Source organism: Penicillium chermesinum (assembly GCF_028974085.1).
Source record: "Penicillium chermesinum strain IBT 19713 chromosome Unknown utg000003l:1.0-5111272.0:1.0-5115320.0, whole genome shotgun sequence".
NCBI lineage: Eukaryota > Fungi > Ascomycota > Eurotiomycetes > Eurotiales > Aspergillaceae > Penicillium > Penicillium chermesinum.
In genome coordinates, this window is record NW_026695313.1 from 1,801,456 (window position 1) to 1,817,494 (window position 16,039).

Genomic DNA, 16,039 nt, shown 5'->3' on the forward strand with positions numbered 1-16,039 from the left:
GGCAATCCTGAATTCAACGGGCTTAACAACTTTTGTATTGTTTATTGGTAATCCTAATCCGGTTCATTCGTTTGTCCGATACCTTTGCTTCCTTGATCTCACTCTTTTAATTTTATCTTTTTATTCTTTAAAACATTGCTACCATTTGGTCTAGCCATTTTGCGACCGGGGTTCTTGTCTTTTATTTGATTTGCAACTCTTCTTTGGCCTGATACCCGCTCCGTGATTGCCCAGTGGACCCTCTTGTGTTGACGGGAGATGCTCGCTTGACCGTTTGCGGCCACTTTTCCCTTTTATCTCGCGCTCCCCGCCAATTTTCCACTTCTCCCTAATCTTCGCAATCTTCGCAACTTCACTCCCAACTCGGTTTCCCCGTCGCTGTTCTTCGGAACAGGTGGATTTGGAAGCGCATTCAGACGGCATTCTCTTCCATTCGTTCATTTCTCTCTGACTCGCCCGTCGCGCTTCGCAACCACCCCCGGCGCAATCCTGGGTCGCACATTCGCGCACAGCCTTCCGTCGCAAACCTCTTGGACTGTCCAAACAACCTCCCCCCTTACGCCAACTCTATATTTTTCCCCTATACATCGGAGCAAACTTTACTTCCCGCGCATATAAAAAGAAAAATAAACAACCTGCGCCATGTTGCTCCCCTCCGCTATCCCCTGCGATGTGCGCCGGTCGTCTCGCTTTACTCCCAGTCGCCTCTTCTCAACACCTCCTCCCGACCGCGGGACCGCAGGCAACGGACTTCTCGGTACCTGCCGCGCTTTACAATCCATGCTGAATGGATCTCCGGCTCCTTCACCGCGACGATCTGTGAAACCCCAACGTCTACAGAGCCCTCTCCCTATTAACCCTCCGCGTCGTTCACCCCGATCGCGTACGCGCAAAGTCGCGCGACCTGCTTCACCACAATCCACACCTCCTCCGGCTGCTCTGGCTTCTACTCCTCCACCCCCACCATGTGCGCCTCCGCGTGGCGCTAACAAGCGTCGCCGCGCGGAAGACGACGACAGCGACTCAGACATGAGCCACGGGCGCAACCGTCTCTCTACCCCTAAACGCCGTCGGCAGGTGCCGTACAACCTGCCCCTCGGCCTCTCCTCAGCGGACTTCTATTCCCTACACTCACCACCTATCACACAATCTCCTCCTTCTCCTGCTGCGCGACGTCAACTGGTGTCGCGGATCCCTGACTCTGCACCTATCAATCCTGACGCTCCTCTTCCTTCGATCGAGGTGTCAGACGAGACTACTCCAGGTCCTTCTGAAGAGTGGACGGCCGACGAGGACCAGCGGCTACTCGAAGTGGTCCTCGAGAAGTTTCGTCTCTCCCAGGAAGAATGGAATGAATGCGCGCGCCGGGTAGGCTGCAGGAATCCCGCAAACGCTGGGCGGCGATGGAACTCCCTCGTTGGAGGGGGCCGCGTCATTCTGCGTCGATCACAAAATTAATCTCTCTTTTCTTTTGTTTCTGATGACTGTATTATACCACGTTCTGGAAATCTGCAAGAAACCCTGTATTATCTTTTGCTTTTTGGGCTGGACATCATCATGTTCTTTCGTTTCCATTCTTGTTTCTTTGCAACATTTTTCCTGCCCTCCCCTTCTTCACATCTGGCCATGTGTTTTTGCTCTGGGAAATGTCTCCTCTGGGACACATTTCTCCAAGTGGCTAAATTTTGCACATGGATTGTTTACTCTCGCAATTATCATTCGAGATATGTACCACTATCAAGCTGTATTATTTCCTCCCGAGATACCACTGTCGAATTTACTTGAGTCTGAATTACCAAGAGTACTGCATTGAATATTCGAACAAGACCAACCCTATCTCACACGAAAAGCGCAAGCCACTGCCTAATCCCCAGATCTCTGACGAATCCTATCGATAACGGGCCATGCATAAAACCGATGCAGCTAGTCGCAGCTCGGTCCATGTAACACGCACTGCAGGCCCTCCGCGCAGCTCCACTCGCCGATCTCTCATGGACAGTTCGCAGAGACCCAATAAACAGCCCTGATCCCGGGGAACTTATCCCGGAAGTGCCCCCGAGCACTGGGAATAATGGGCCGATATGGCGTTCCCACCGACTCGAAACCCCGTTTCATAACGTTTTGCACCTTCCCCACCCAAGGGGGGTTATGCATTTGAGTAATCGCGCTTCCCCACTGATCAGCTAAGACTGATATTTGAAGTTATATCCACCGGAGGCACTATGCATATAAAGTCGGCTCATATTCCAGACCTGCAGGTCTCAAGTTCACAAACTTGATTATTCCCCTCCTACCTACAGAAGACCTTACAAAGTATATACGGGCGACCCCAATTTCCTACCAGCATGGCTCCTCCAACTATGAAAGCGGCCATCTGCAAAGAGGTACGCCCGTTCTACACCAAAACCCTCCGTCTAAACCTCCAAATCCAAAATTCAACAACTCACCACCCCCTGAACTACAATAGCTAGGCAAGCCCCTCATAATCGAACAAATCCCGACCCCGACCCCCAACGCCCGCGACCTCCTCGTCCGCGTCAAAGTCGCCACCGTCTGCCACTCCGACACCGCCCTCATCGACACCGGCCTCGGCATGGCCACCTTCCCGCTGATCCCAGGCCACGAAGCGATCTCCGTCGTCGAAGACCTCGGCCCCGACGCCGCCGCCCACGGCTTCAAAAAGGGCGACCTGGTCGGCGCGCCCGCCTGGCACAATATCTGCTTCTCGTGCCGCGAGTGCGTCGAGATAGGCCCCAGTTTCTGCACCCGCAAGCTGGTCAAGGGGGTGTCGTGCGAGGGGTATTTCGCGGAGTATACGCTCGTGGATGCGGCGACGGCGGTGGTCGTGCCGGGTGGGGCGGGCGTGGAGGATGCGGCACGGTTGTCGCCGCTGTTCTGTGCCGGGGTGACGGTCTGGGATGCGCTGCGTCGGGCGCAGCTTCAGCCGGGGGAGGCGCTGGGGGTAGTGGGGATTGGAGGGTTGGGGGAGATTGCGGTGCGGTATGCGCAGGCGCTCGGGGTGAGGGTGTTCGGGCTGGATGTGAGTGAGCGGCAGTTGCAGGGGGTGGTGGAGAAGGGGGTTGTGGATGGGGTGGTTAATGTCAGGGGATTGGCGCCGCTGGAGGTTAGAGGGAAGGTTGCGGAGCTGAATGGGGGCAGGCCGCTGGATGTCGTGGTTGTGACGGTGGGCGCGGTGCCGGCTTATCAGAGTGCGTTGGCGATGGTGAGGCCTGAGGGGAGGGTCATTGCGGTGGGGATTCCGGAGCAGGATGTTCCTGTTTCGATGGCGTTAGTTGCGACGCAGGCGTTGAAGTGAGCATTGGAAGTTCCTTCTGGATAATGGAGCGGATAGCTAATTGATTTATAGGGTTATAGGCGGCAGGGTCCCGGATCAGGTTGATTGTGCGCGCTGTGTGGATTTTTCATTCCGCAAGGGCATCTTTCCAAGGGTCAATCCGCGGCAGTTCCAGCTGGAGGATATCAATGAGATGCTTGATCTAATGAGAGCTGGCAAGGTCGAAGATGGACGGATGGCCATTCGTTTCTTCTAGGGGAGGCTGGTATACTGACGCAGGCACGTAGATCATTCAAGCCCGCACATTCGCAGCGGAGTAATGATCATAGCTGTTACTGTAGTATGGGGGGCCCAAGGGTGGGGGTTTCCTCCGATCAGAAGAATGTGTCGGATCTACTCCCGATACTTCTGGAATCAATTCCCTGTCCTCCGTATGGAAGATATTTCAACCAAGCCAGCCTCGCCGAAACATCCGACAATGAAATTGTCGCTTTGGGATGCCAGGCGATCACGAACAAGGAACGGAACGATTCAAGCAGTCCCAATCCGGCGTAAAACTACTCATGGTCATAGTCGATGAACGAAACCAGCGGCGTCGATCCAGGAATGTAACCCCAGATTTCACTGGAATGCGAGGCCTCGAACAACTGGGCCCACTGACGTAGAGATCAGGGTCTCGATCTTAGATGGCACAAAAGTTCAAGCTAAAAGAGTAATTGAATATGCTTTGCGATGACCCCATATTCCATCCATACTAGATACGCTGTGGCGCGAAGATCAATCTTATCAACTTAAACTCCCAAGGAAATGCATCTATGACCTGGCCGTACCATGGATACTCGTCCCAATTTCCATGGATCTCTAAGCCGGCTGTACCTGTGCCTTGTGACCGCAACAATAAAAGTGGGTACGGTCTGCGCCACGAAGATGGTAGGAGCTATTGCCATCTAGCTCAATTCACGGCATAGAGTCCAGATCGGTGAATCTCAACTACGGTTTGGCCACCTGGATCCGATGGACCCCCCGACGTAATTCACGAACTCAGGAAGAGACCCAGCGAGCGCCCAATATTCCTTGGAGAGAAAGCCGAGTGTTCCACTCGGGATGTAACTAAAGACTGTCGAGCAGTTCTGTTAATATAGTCGCTTGTGGGCTAGTTTTCTTCGGCTAGACTGTTCCTTGGACTATTTCTCTACAAATCTCTGGTTCGATAATTCTCCCTTCCCCAGATAATTCAACTCAAAGCCTCGATGCATGTATTCACTCTCTCATTATTGCTTGCCGCGTCAGCATCCTTTGGCGCGACACAAGATGCAACAATCACTGCCCCAGCATCCCTCATCATGCGACGAAGCAGCGCGGGCTGTGAAGACCCAACGTGAGCTTCCAAATTCTCTCAAGAGTCCTAAAGAGCCCATCTCTAACAAACCCTAAACCAGGGTCGTCGACCACTGCGTAACCGCAATGAAGGCGTACCTCGCCAAATGCTCCGATAGCGACTGGGACTGCAAGTGCTCAGGCGCTGCAAACATCGCCAAGTAAGTACCGTCTTTCGATGCATAGTACATACTCAGAATTTTGAGAACTTCCTCCCGTTCCCCTTCCTCCAAGAAACCTCTCTATGGAGGACTTTGCCTGCTTCCAACACGGACAGTACTAACAGCAAACAGCTGCTACGTAAACTGCGAAGGAAACTCCGACGCCACATCCGCCCGCTCGCTCAGTGCCGGAAACTGCGCAACGGCAAACGCATACGACAAGGGCGTCACTGACGTCCCGCCGGTCCAGGTCACTCCCAGCAACAATGCTGCGGAGCTGGCCGCTTCTACGGGCGTCCCGAAGGGCTCATCGCCTGGAGAGCAACTGGCATCGGGGGTGAACCCGACACACGCAACCACGACGGCGGATGCTAAGGAGTCGGCGAAACCGTCCAAGGGTGCGGCTGGGAAGGTTACGGTCGGTGGCAGTTGGTTGGCGGCGATTGGTCTGGGATTGGGAACTTTGGTCTAGGCTTCTGATAGAGCAGGTTTATAGAAGTAATATATGCTTTGGATGCTTGACTGCCGACCTGAAGTTACTAGTATTGATTGGGGGGAGTCGCGATGAGTTGCGATGAGATGGTGGGGCCTCGGGACCTTGAAGTGATGATTACCTGAGATGAGCGACTCAGTTGCGCCGATCAGAGGTTCTAAGAAAGGTAGCTTGCCATGTCACAGATGCAGGGGTGATGCATTGAAAAATAACCACGAACATAAAAAAACAGCCATCCGACGCCAGACACCTAGCGTGATAGTTCAAATGAGAAATTGAGTGCGATAGACAGGAGATATTATCCTGCCCACTCTTCTAAAATCTGCAATTGAGAGAGTAATTAGCATCCTGGGACAGACGAGACCAAATAGAAGGACATACCGGATCTCGTAGCTTCCCGCCCGAGTCATGTAGCGCACCCACTTGACAGAACTATAGTTACTCTTCTCAAAGACCTTGAGATAACGCACCAAAAGGCCCGACGAAGTAAACATGAGCAGACTAAACGACAGACTTAGCGGAGGCCGACTCCACGCCTTCTGATGCGTCATAGTCGTCAGCGTAGCCTCCGCATTAAGCACATACTCGCTCTGGCCCGAGAACCGCGGAATCTTCCAAACAATATTGTTCTGCTCAGGCTCATACTTCGCGCGCCCCTGGCTCGTCCGCTCCGTCGTCTTCGCCGTATTCAGCGGGGTCGGAATGCGAATGACCACGTTGGTGGCAAAGAGCTTTGTGCTGTAATTCGCCTTGATCGCCACACTATACTCGACCTTTGTCGTTCCGATCTCCCGCACAATCGGGTGCACCTTGAACGGCAGGTTCACGTTCTCCGTCGCCCGATACCGCATCAGCTCGAACTCGCCATCCGGCGGCACAAAGGAGATGATCCGGTCCGCGTCGAACCGACCCAGTTTCACGCACTGGTGGAACTGGCAGTCTTCCAGCGTCACGGAGCCCGCTGCAGCCCGCGTCTTGCCGTTCCCAGCTCCCCCGCCGTTGCGGCCGCTGCTGGGACCGGACGCGTCACCCGTGTCGAGCAGGAGGCGGTCGTTCAGTCCGAACTTGCACTCCGGGGTGCCGGAGAGGTAGGCCCGCATCACAATCTGGCCGTTGACGTCGGCGCGCAGGACGGTGCCGGTGGCGGACATCAGGAGGTTGACGTCTTCAATTACGTCGACGAAGGCTTCGTTCTTGCGGTACTTGACGTCTGCACGGCGCCATGAGAGTGCGCCGGTTGCTTGCTGCGTAATGCGACTGGAGTCTGTGGCGGAGTTGACAATGGCGGATTTCACGCCTTCGGTTGTGATGTACATTTTCAAGGTATCGGTCTCCGTGTTCTGGGGGTATCCGAAGTCGAGAATTTCTGTGACATGAGAAAGATGTGTGTGTGGTTAGTTTGTGCCTTCTGGTCTCGGGGAGCCAGAGAAGGGGAAGGCGCTTACCATCGAGCAATTCGTAAATGAGCACAAAGTTGTTCTTGACGGCCTCCTCGTCAAACTTGCCGAAGTAGCTCTTGCCCAGCAAGATGAGCCGATAGAGAAACTCGAAGACAAGCGCAGCATTGGCATTGCTCTTCGTCACGGCGACGATGTAGATATTCTCGTGTTTGACATGGCTGAAGGTGGTCGAGCCTAGGGTCAGGATCGGGGATCGGACTTGCGGGTTGGAGATGACTTGGATGCGGAAGATGTCGGCGAGGCGAGGGCGACAATCGCTGCGGAAGGCCCGGAAGATCAGGTTCTCACCTTTTTGGTTAAACACCAGTATCCCTGAGAGCATGATGGATGTTGAGGGCTCATGCCGAGAGTGGCCAGGAGCTCGAACGGGGGGGTGTGGATATGTGGGGGGGGGGTTACTTGATCGACACCGCCTGCGTGGTAGGAGGCACAACTTTAGGGCGGAGCATGCTACACTGTACATGGCTGTATCACTTGCTGTACTGACAGTTTGGATAAAAGCTTATCACATTTTGAAATCAGAAATCGAATTTCTTTCCTTACGTTCCATATTGAACCCGACTGGCTTTAAAAGGCAAGGCTGAACCACTGAGGACCGGAGCCTGCTACAATTGGAATGTATACGAAGCCTCGCCAGCAAAGTCTTCAGAAATGGTGTATTATGTTGTATTTAAGCACTTTTCGCTCAACTCCGATATGTATATCAAGTATAGGTCGCAGCCAGCGCTACTCCCATTTGGACCATGAGGTCTTATTTGCAGGCTCTCAACCAATTGACAATGAAAGCTCAGGACAAAAGCCAAGTATGAACAATCGAATCAGGAAGGGGCAAGCCGAAAAAGTATAAGACAAAAGAAAACCCCCAGCGGCAGAATGCAGGATGAGAATCGGGTACAAAGAAAAAAGAGCCAGGTATTAAGGAGAAGCGAAGCGAATAATTCAAGAACTGCCGCTGGGGGGAGGGGATATCATGCAAAGGACCAAAGAAAACAACACGAACTGTAAGAGAATATCAAACAAAGGTGGGGATAGAAGGAACGGATGCACCCCTGTCTTACACAGGAGCCCCGACCCCTGTACTGGGTCTGGTGTGCGGCAACGAGGGCGCCCCATCGCTAGGCACAATGCCGACTTTAGGATCAGGGATTTGGATGTCAAGAGACATGTATGCAGTCCGCCGCAGACTCCAGATGTGAACGCCGTCTTTGGCACCCACTTCTCGATTCCACTTCTCCAGCCATGTTTCGATATGATCCAGGGAGCGCTTGATGCCGGGAGCATTCAGATCATCCCAGAACCAGCCAGTAAACATTCCGATCGTACCGTCCAGCCAGTTCCGTAGACGGAATGGATCAAAGGCCTTGATCATGCTTTCGTTCACTTTTCCGAGGATTTTGCGGAACTCCTGTTCAGGCAGTAATGGGTCCAAGATCTCCGGGTACAGGTTGGAAAATGTCGGCGCCAGGTCTCCTTTTATCATCCAGTCGCGTCGTATACGAATGACTCGCGTGGTGAGGTACTCTCTGGACCCAATGGGGATATGGGGATTGAGGTGCGGGTAGCAGGGGTGGGCGGGACCCCATGCAAGCTCTTCAGCTTCTTGAAGAGGTTGGCCGGTGTTTGAAGGGATCGATGCGATTTGTGATTGAGAGCGAAGGGAAACTTGGGACTGATTATGACGCGATCGACCGTCTTCTCTGCTTCCGTCCTCGGCGAGATGGGCCACCTCGGGTGGCCGCAGATTCTCGACCTCCCGAGCCGCACTGCCGGCGAATGCAGCAGCCATGGCTGTCGGAGAGAATTGGTCGCTTCGTCGGTGGCGGGGAGGTAGGCCGATACTTGTTCGCCGGCTGTCGGATTCCCCTTGGCTTTGCTCAACGAGGAGACTATTGGGAGAAGGGGTCAACCGGCTCCGCCGGCGTTCGGGAATGCTAAGCAGAGGACGGGCGTCGCGGCCAAGAGGGAGGCTTTCGTCGGAGTGCGCAGAGGCGATGGTGATGGGCGTGGCGCGGGGGACGTGGTTGACTGGGTTTGCGAGGCGAACGGCGGGAGGACGGAGAAGGCCAGGAAAAGACGGGCCCGAGATACCGCACTGGCGCCGCTGGATTGAATTCACTCCCTCACGAAAGGAAGTCTGCAGGCGCGGAGACAGTCGAGATGAATTCCAATCAATCTCCCTCGGCCGGGATCGAGGAGGTGTGAAGGACGCCGTTTTGGACGACACGATCGCAGAAAGCTAAAGGAGCGTGGAGCGTTGGTCGGAGCTTCCAGGGGCGACGGAAATGATCGGCGGGGAAAAGAGTCTTAGTGGAGAAAATCTGCAGGAAGAAAAAAAGAGCGACTGAAAATATGCAAGAGGAAGAAAGTTTAGGGCAATTTTAAAGCCCTGGGGATTTCATCCGGGAGCTCGGGTCCAAATCGACAATGAGATCCTGGGAAAATCGAACTAAAACAAGTGGATTCGGTGGGGAATAATTTTTCATGATGCAATTGGGGGAGGAAAAGCAATTCATCTCTATTTAAAACCAACTTCTACTAGACTACCGCCGCTTCTAGGAGTGTGTGGCCTCTCGGGCGTTATGCAGCCTGCGATACATCAGTCGTGGGCGCTCTCAGGACCACCCCTGCAGACCCTGGCCGCATTGTCGCAATAAGTTTCGGGCATAAGAGGGGAACCGCGAGCCTTGGCCTGGGGCTCCATGGGCCCTTGCGACTATCTGCAGCCAGATTCCTGTTCAAACGCCAAGACGTCATCTAATATAACTCATACCCCTTTAGCCTGGATAGCTGTCGAGAACCCTCCACTGAATCTGCGGGCCATCGAGGTGGCTATGGCCAGTATGAGGAATGATCTTTACTTCCTGCTTTCACGAGAGCAGGGATGGTACTCCGGATGGTCATTTTCCAGCCACGGCCACTTTTCATGGAAGCTTTAAGTATGAAGACCCGCAAACTATGTAACGCCCTCCCCGCAGTATATCCATCAGTATGCTGCCCGATGTGTAATGGTAAGGTGGAGTCGACCGTGACCCTGTAGGTCCTCAAACAAGAGCATAATGTCAGATCCAGGATCATTAATAAACTTAATTTGCGAGTCTCTGCTAGGACTAGGAGGCCTGTTCTCACTCTGGTCGAAATGTCAGCAACATATTACTACGTGGATTTTCAATGCTCACAAGCCTAGCAATTAAAATCCTAGTAGACTCGGAGTGAATTAGCGCATGGAATAGAGATGAGACACCTAAGGGGAATGCCGGACTGATGTATGTACTGCCTAACTGATAGCCCAAAATCCGCTGAAACCCCGTCCAAAGAACATCAGTTCGCTTATATTTCTATTCATGAAATCTAGTCATAAACAAAACGAAACCCCCCATAGCCAATCAGCGTGAAAGGGGCCCAATAAAACGGACTCGACCAGTCCAGCTGGTCCAGCAGCATTCGTAACCGCAAAAGCAGAAACTCCGCGTCCGGGACGAACTCAGCTGGACTCAGCTGGTCAGCTCCTGCAGAGGCCCAATCATCCATCAAATCATCAAGCAATGCGCCCGCCTTTTCAAGATCCAGTTGCAAGATTTCCACCTGAGCCATTCGCATGAGCTCCGCGACGGCCAGATCCGGCTGCCGCTTGAGATGCCGATAGAATAGCGTCATGATCAACATTGATCCAAAGTCGCTGACTTCCCATAGCGATCCAATGAAGGCCTGGCATCCGCTACTCAACACGATGTGCGAGAAGCCGAGGACTTCGCTTCCGGTGGTTGCTTTGCCGAGTCCGCTGAGACATGCTGCAAACACTAAAAGATGGACATTGCTCCGGATAGCGGACATGTCAATGACTCGAAACTCCTGGCCTGGCCCGATGGAGATGGATGACAAGAGGGGATTGCGGTAATTGATGTTCCCGTGCGTGCCAATGTGCATGATCAGGGACCCGCCTTCAACGTGTTGCTGGAATTCTGTTCTGGTAAGATCTGATGCCTCGATGGGCCATGTCGCGAACGTCCGCGCGATGTTGACGGCTTCAATTCCGGCCATGTGTAGATCAGCTTCATCGTTCACTCTTGCTCCGCTTGAAGTGGCTTTCGTAGGGGACTTGGCCAGCACAGACACTGTTGGATGCTCCGAGATCGGTTTGCGTTGCGATAGGTAGTAGAGAATCGTGAGACTGGGGACTTGAGATACCGCCGCATGAATTATGAGAGGCTTGCCTTCGAACGGTAGGATCGAAAATGGGAATGCCGTCAACGGGTCTGAGATGGAGAACACGACGTGGGACTTCGTTCTGATGATTTCTGCAAATGGGGAAAGCAATTCGTCAGATATCAGCTTGCTTAGTTCGTTGAGTTCAATCTTGGCCCCTTCATCTTCACCCCGATAAACCCGTTCATCGTCTCCATTATTTTCATGGCTTGCATTACAGGTCTCCTCATGTCTACGCGCCGTGTTGTTGATTGGTGCGTCTTCTGGATTCCCTCCTTTGTTATTGCAAATGCGATGAGACCGCGTGATCCAAAACTCGCCTCGATTACTACAGCGTTCTCCTCAATACTCTTGTACAAGAGTTTGGTATCAATAGTAGAATTGGCAGTTTCGATAAATGCCGTAGCAGAAGACAAGGCCTCGTCCCCCTCAAGAAGCTTTAGGTACTCGCGTAATTCGGTGACCTCTTTCTCCTGCTCTGGCGTCAAGGACTGCAGAGAAAGTAGCGATCGCAGCAATCGCCTTTTGTAAACCGCTTCGGAGGCTGTTTTGGGTATCGCAGGTACACCTGAAGCTTGGGAGCCCTGTGATTGCAAAGATTCGAGTACTGCTCGTGCGCGGCTCATCTCGACAAAAAGAAGTGCGTGTTCCACCCACGACATTCCATCAAAATGCCCGTGGTCATATTGAGTAAGGACCTGCACTGGAATTCCAGATCTCTCGCACCTGAGCGATAGACGTGCTAAATTGAGATAAATTTCTCCGCTCCAGCCGGCGTCAGAGCTCAGAGCTAGCGCGTCCACGTCAGTCGTTTGTTTTCGACGGTTTTCGAGAATGCGGCAAGCCTGAAGGAGCTTGGAAAAGCAGTTCTCCGGCTCAAGGTCCATCATGGTCGTGGCGTAATCACCCAGGCGCTCAGAGTACTCGATCTCAACATCAGTCATCGAATCGAAGAAACTTGGGCTGATATTGACAATCATATCCACCAGTCGACGAGCTCGAGCCATGTTTCCTCCAAAAAGGACGATCCTTAGTGCGAGTTGTGCCACGAGCGCAAATGAGGCACGAAGACCAATACCATTCTGATAATCCTCAAGGTTCCCGTCAAACAACTCGTCGTCAGTAATAGAATCCAGTATTTCGCGAGCCTTTTCTAGATCTCCAATCCGATCACACGCAATAATGCGGTATAGATCCCGTGTATAGACCTTTTCAAGCTCCTCTGCCTCACTAACAAATTTTCGGAGCACTTCTTCTGCCTTTAACACGTCCGTGTCTTTCTCATCGAACAAGAACTTGCGATAGGTGATACAGGCCGATCCGAATTTGACTTTGGCCGCCTCGTCGGCCATAAGCTTGCGCCAGAGACCTTTTGTCTTGTGTGCTGGATATGAGATCTCAGAATTGAATGTCTTGAAGTGTTGCGTATACTCCCCTGACTCAAAAGATTCCCTCCACGAAACGAAACTGGCATCGGTATTGACGAAGTGTGCCTGCTTGATTTGCCATTTTTGGAACCCATCTAGGTTTTCTGCTCGGAAATATATCTGGCTTACAATGCGCCCGAATGTCCATAGAAGCGTGCACTTCGTCGCTGTCAAGACGGCCTTGTCTACTTGGCCGTGGGGTGTATCTGGTGCGGACTGAAGCCGAGTATCTAGATACTCGCGGACTTCGTCGAACATATCGATAGCTTCGTCAATCAATATTTGCGAAGCAGGCTGGTTGAACATTTCATGGTGAACAGAAGCACGTGCAACGACGCTCTGGAATAGTGGAATCAAGTCTTTGATGGGTGAAAACAACTCGTAAGCACATTCTGAGGCTATCACGGCATTATCCATGTTCGATGATTTGTTCCACTCCTGGTACGCAAATCGTAATAACAGGAGTCCAAGGAAATGACCGAGAACTTCGTTCTTCCTGGAAGCGCACCAGTCACCTATTTCCCGCGCATAGGCTTTTAGTCCTTGCGAGTTTCCTCTGGAGATATTCAACAAAATTTGATGGGCTTTGACAATTTGGACGCTTGCTTGGTCTTTCCCGAATAGTGCAAGAGCCTCCCTCAGTTTCAGATGTGCATCTCCCAGCTGGTGTAGATAATTCTTGTCAACCGACTTACGCAAGCGGGCCACGTGGTGAAGACAGCAGGCTTGTCGAAGGAGAACAGCTGCCTGTCCCCTCTTGCTGCTAGCCTTCCGAAACAGCTCAAGAGCAGACTCATAACAGCCCTGTACTTCGGCACTGTAGTCGAATCCAAGATCGAATTCGATTGGATCCCATAGAGGATCAGCTCCTTCAATTGAAGCGGCGTCAATGATAACAAGGTTCAGAGAAAGAGGGCTAGCGAATGGAGCGCAAAGCAGACGATCGCCTTCTATCAGCTTGGCGTTCGCCATGCCAGCATAGTCACCGAATGATTCACATTTCTGATATAGTTCTCCCAGCACACGAGCTGTTTGAGGACTATTTGCAGAAACATGGAACTGAGCTATGAGGCGCGTCAGGTACACCGCAAGATTCCGGGCGCCGTTTGCTTCTGCGGTATCGCGGAACTGAACCATGAACTTGGACGCCTCAGCAATCGTGGGCCCGGGATCCACATGTGGTTGATGCTCTGAGCCTCCAGGCGAAAGAGGGTGAAACCAAGCAGTCAATGTGCGAGACGTAACGGGGAAGCCTTGAATTCCTGGCATCATTTGACATAACAATTGGTCACGGATGACGCCGGTGGGGAAGTACTTTTGTACATTTGCCATGAACAGTGGCTGTAAGTCATTGGGGCCCAGGACGTCACCGAGTAGCTTGATATCCAGTGGTCTGCCTCGCTCGTGGTAGAAGCGCAGCATTGGGGGTGCCCGGCGTGTAGCGTCTGCGAGGACTTTGTAATTCGTGTAGCGAAGACCCCATTCTGGCGGCACCTGCTCAAGCAGCCCATGTAGCAAATCGAGATTCTCGTATGCTTCTGCAAAATCCCCAGTCAATATCGAATATATGGAGGCACATCGCAAATATTCAGCTCGAAGGGTGAGATCGGTGCTCGGGTCAAACGCCTCCGACTTCGCTGTATGTAGATAGTCCCATGCTGCGTCAAAATCGCCTCTATGCTCCTCCGCGAAAAGTGAGCGACCGCACAAACCAAGAAAGTGCTCGAAGTCCATTTGTATTAGTCGGAGGCGTCGCTGAAGCAGAGGAGGGGATAACAAGGCCGACTTATTAGATCATCTCCGTTTATTTTCGAGGGAACATAGTGCCGCTGCGCCACCATTGGCTCTCCATCAGCACGACAGGCCGGAGCCTCGCCAAAAATTTCCCGACTCACTTCATTAGCGCGGCGATGCCCCATTAACGCAAGCTAAGCCTGTCAGCCCAGGCTGAAGCCAGATGTAACGGGAAAGGGATCCTTTGTCGTGGCTGCCAGGAACCTTTTCCTTACGGTCCCTAGGCCTTTGAAATCGATCGGGCTTGGCGATCTCGAGTTGATTGTATTCAAGATGGCCACTGACGAGTCATCCTTTTTTCTATATGGAATGGGTGAGAACCCTGAGGCTCTGACTCTGGGTTCTTTGGTCCTGGAAAAGTACTGGCAGCCTACACTTGCGCGCCATTACACCCACGAACTGCTCAGGTACATCTCTTATTTCCCTTTTGCACCCGCCATAGTTCAATTCCTCGTACTAATTGTTGATGCCCCACAGCGACGAAGCTCTAGCCAAGCACGCTTACTCCACGGTCCTCACTGATGTGGTGTTCCATGGTCGCTCCCGTCTGACACCCGGAGTCGGTCTCGATGGTGGGGACATCGTCAATCTGAATCTTGCCTACAATAAAGACCTCGAAAGGGTTGTTGTTGCTGATAAAGGCACCCGAGTTGTTCTGAAAGAGTCAGCTCCCCCCGGCTTTCCTGAAAATGAATGTTGAGCTTCGTATCTGACCCTCTACAGCCCTGAAGCCTTCCTGACCAATCAGGTGTTGAGAAACGAGCTTGCTCAGCAAAAGCTGAAGCTATGGCTGTCTGCAGCTAACAGCACCTTTGTTTTGAACTTCAAATTCGCCCGCCGCCCGAAAGTTTGGATGCTAACTGGCTTGTATCTGCTCGAGGGCACACGAACAGCAGTGTCCCATGGGAAATCCGTAGATCTCTCCACGGGCATATCGTCTGCGCTCGTTGGGGCATTGTCTGGTGTTCCTATTGGTGCCTCTGTCAAATTGGGCGTCGGCTCGTCCTGGGAAATGGCGATGCAGGTCGCCGAGCCGCATGTGTGGGCTGCTCAGTTCCGGTTGGTCGATGCCAAGTTTATCAAGGTAGGAAAGGGTGGCATCGACGATGTGAAGCTACCCGCGGTAATGGGCCTGTATAGGGATGTCATGTCCGTTAGGCGATCGAGGAAGACCGAGAGCGAAGAAAATGAAGGGAAACAGACGGTGGAGCTGAAACTCGAGAGCGATGAGCCTAAGAAAGTTGAAGAAGGACATGGCTTAGAGCAAGATGATCAAGCTGGCCCTGAGGTGGAAGAATACGAGAAATATTTAGAGAGAGCGATCAAGTTCTTTGAAATGACGCCTGACCATTTGCGGCAATAATGGCTCATGCTGACACTAAATGGATCAAGAAAGTTGGTTTTGAGCGCCTCGTTGTAATATTGTATGCAAATAAGACTAGATACCATCATGCCATTGCGGTTCCACTAACTTACAGAGCTTTCGCTGTTGAAGGAGCTACTAGTACATGGCAGTGGGTTCAAATTTGTTCTTCCTTAGCAGGATATGCCAGCCTAGGTGTACTTCCCATATACTGGTACTTCAAGTTGAATTTTAGCTAGTGATAACTATCCATATTTATCGATGTTCCACTTTGTCAAGCTCTTTTGGGGTGTTCTGTGTATATCCGCTCCAAATTGTCTTCGCACATTGACAATAGGGCAATGGAATGTGGCACTAGATACTGAGGTCGGTCTAGGTAGAGGTATAGCTGATATTGGACCTGGATGGCTTGAGGTATAATATAATAAAAAAGAACTAGACTAGCATAGGGTCTTGTCGACCTGAA

General features: G+C 52.3%; 7 protein-coding genes across 7 annotated transcripts; 4 read left to right on the top strand and 3 right to left on the bottom strand.

The window, feature by feature from the left end:
- Positions 1-642: 642 nt before the first annotated feature.
- Positions 643-1,458, top strand: N7468_003572 (uncharacterized protein; the record flags this gene model as incomplete). Its single annotated transcript, XM_058472869.1, has 1 exon — positions 643-1,458. The coding sequence occupies one exon, from the start codon at positions 643-645 to the stop codon at positions 1,456-1,458; it is 816 nt and encodes a 271-aa protein (XP_058331872.1).
- Positions 1,459-2,345: 887 nt separating this feature from the next.
- Positions 2,346-3,551, top strand: N7468_003573 (uncharacterized protein; the record flags this gene model as incomplete). Its single annotated transcript, XM_058472870.1, has 3 exons — positions 2,346-2,384; positions 2,468-3,312; positions 3,368-3,551. The coding sequence occupies 3 exons, from the start codon at positions 2,346-2,348 to the stop codon at positions 3,549-3,551; spliced, it is 1,068 nt and encodes a 355-aa protein (XP_058331873.1).
- A 994-nt stretch (positions 3,552-4,545) lies between these two features.
- N7468_003574 (GPI anchored serine-threonine rich protein) lies at positions 4,546-5,305 on the top strand (the record flags this gene model as incomplete). The annotated part of the gene is made up of 3 exons (XM_058472871.1): positions 4,546-4,673; positions 4,735-4,833; positions 4,966-5,305. The coding sequence occupies 3 exons, from the start codon at positions 4,546-4,548 to the stop codon at positions 5,303-5,305; spliced, it is 567 nt and encodes a 188-aa protein (XP_058331874.1).
- Positions 5,306-5,641: 336 nt separating this feature from the next.
- On the bottom strand, positions 5,642-7,108 carry N7468_003575 (AP-2 complex subunit mu; the record flags this gene model as incomplete). The annotated part of the gene is made up of 3 exons (XM_058472872.1): positions 5,642-5,648; positions 5,708-6,692; positions 6,772-7,108. The coding sequence occupies 3 exons, from the start codon at positions 7,106-7,108 to the stop codon at positions 5,642-5,644; spliced, it is 1,329 nt and encodes a 442-aa protein (XP_058331875.1).
- Positions 7,109-7,840: 732 nt separating this feature from the next.
- On the bottom strand, positions 7,841-9,607 carry N7468_003576 (ERF4 family protein; the record flags this gene model as incomplete). The annotated part of the gene is made up of 2 exons (XM_058472873.1): positions 7,841-9,022; positions 9,557-9,607. 2 exons carry the CDS (start codon positions 9,605-9,607, stop codon positions 7,841-7,843), a joined length of 1,233 nt encoding a protein of 410 aa, XP_058331876.1.
- A 527-nt stretch (positions 9,608-10,134) lies between these two features.
- On the bottom strand, positions 10,135-14,150 carry N7468_003577 (CHAT domain-containing protein; the record flags this gene model as incomplete). Its single annotated transcript, XM_058472874.1, has 2 exons — positions 10,135-11,252; positions 11,306-14,150. 2 exons carry the CDS (start codon positions 14,148-14,150, stop codon positions 10,135-10,137), a joined length of 3,963 nt encoding a protein of 1,320 aa, XP_058331877.1.
- Positions 14,151-14,483: 333 nt separating this feature from the next.
- N7468_003578 (uncharacterized protein) lies at positions 14,484-15,573 on the top strand (the record flags this gene model as incomplete). Its single annotated transcript, XM_058472875.1, has 3 exons — positions 14,484-14,617; positions 14,688-14,873; positions 14,934-15,573. 3 exons carry the CDS (start codon positions 14,484-14,486, stop codon positions 15,571-15,573), a joined length of 960 nt encoding a protein of 319 aa, XP_058331878.1.
- Positions 15,574-16,039: the final 466 nt, after the last annotated feature.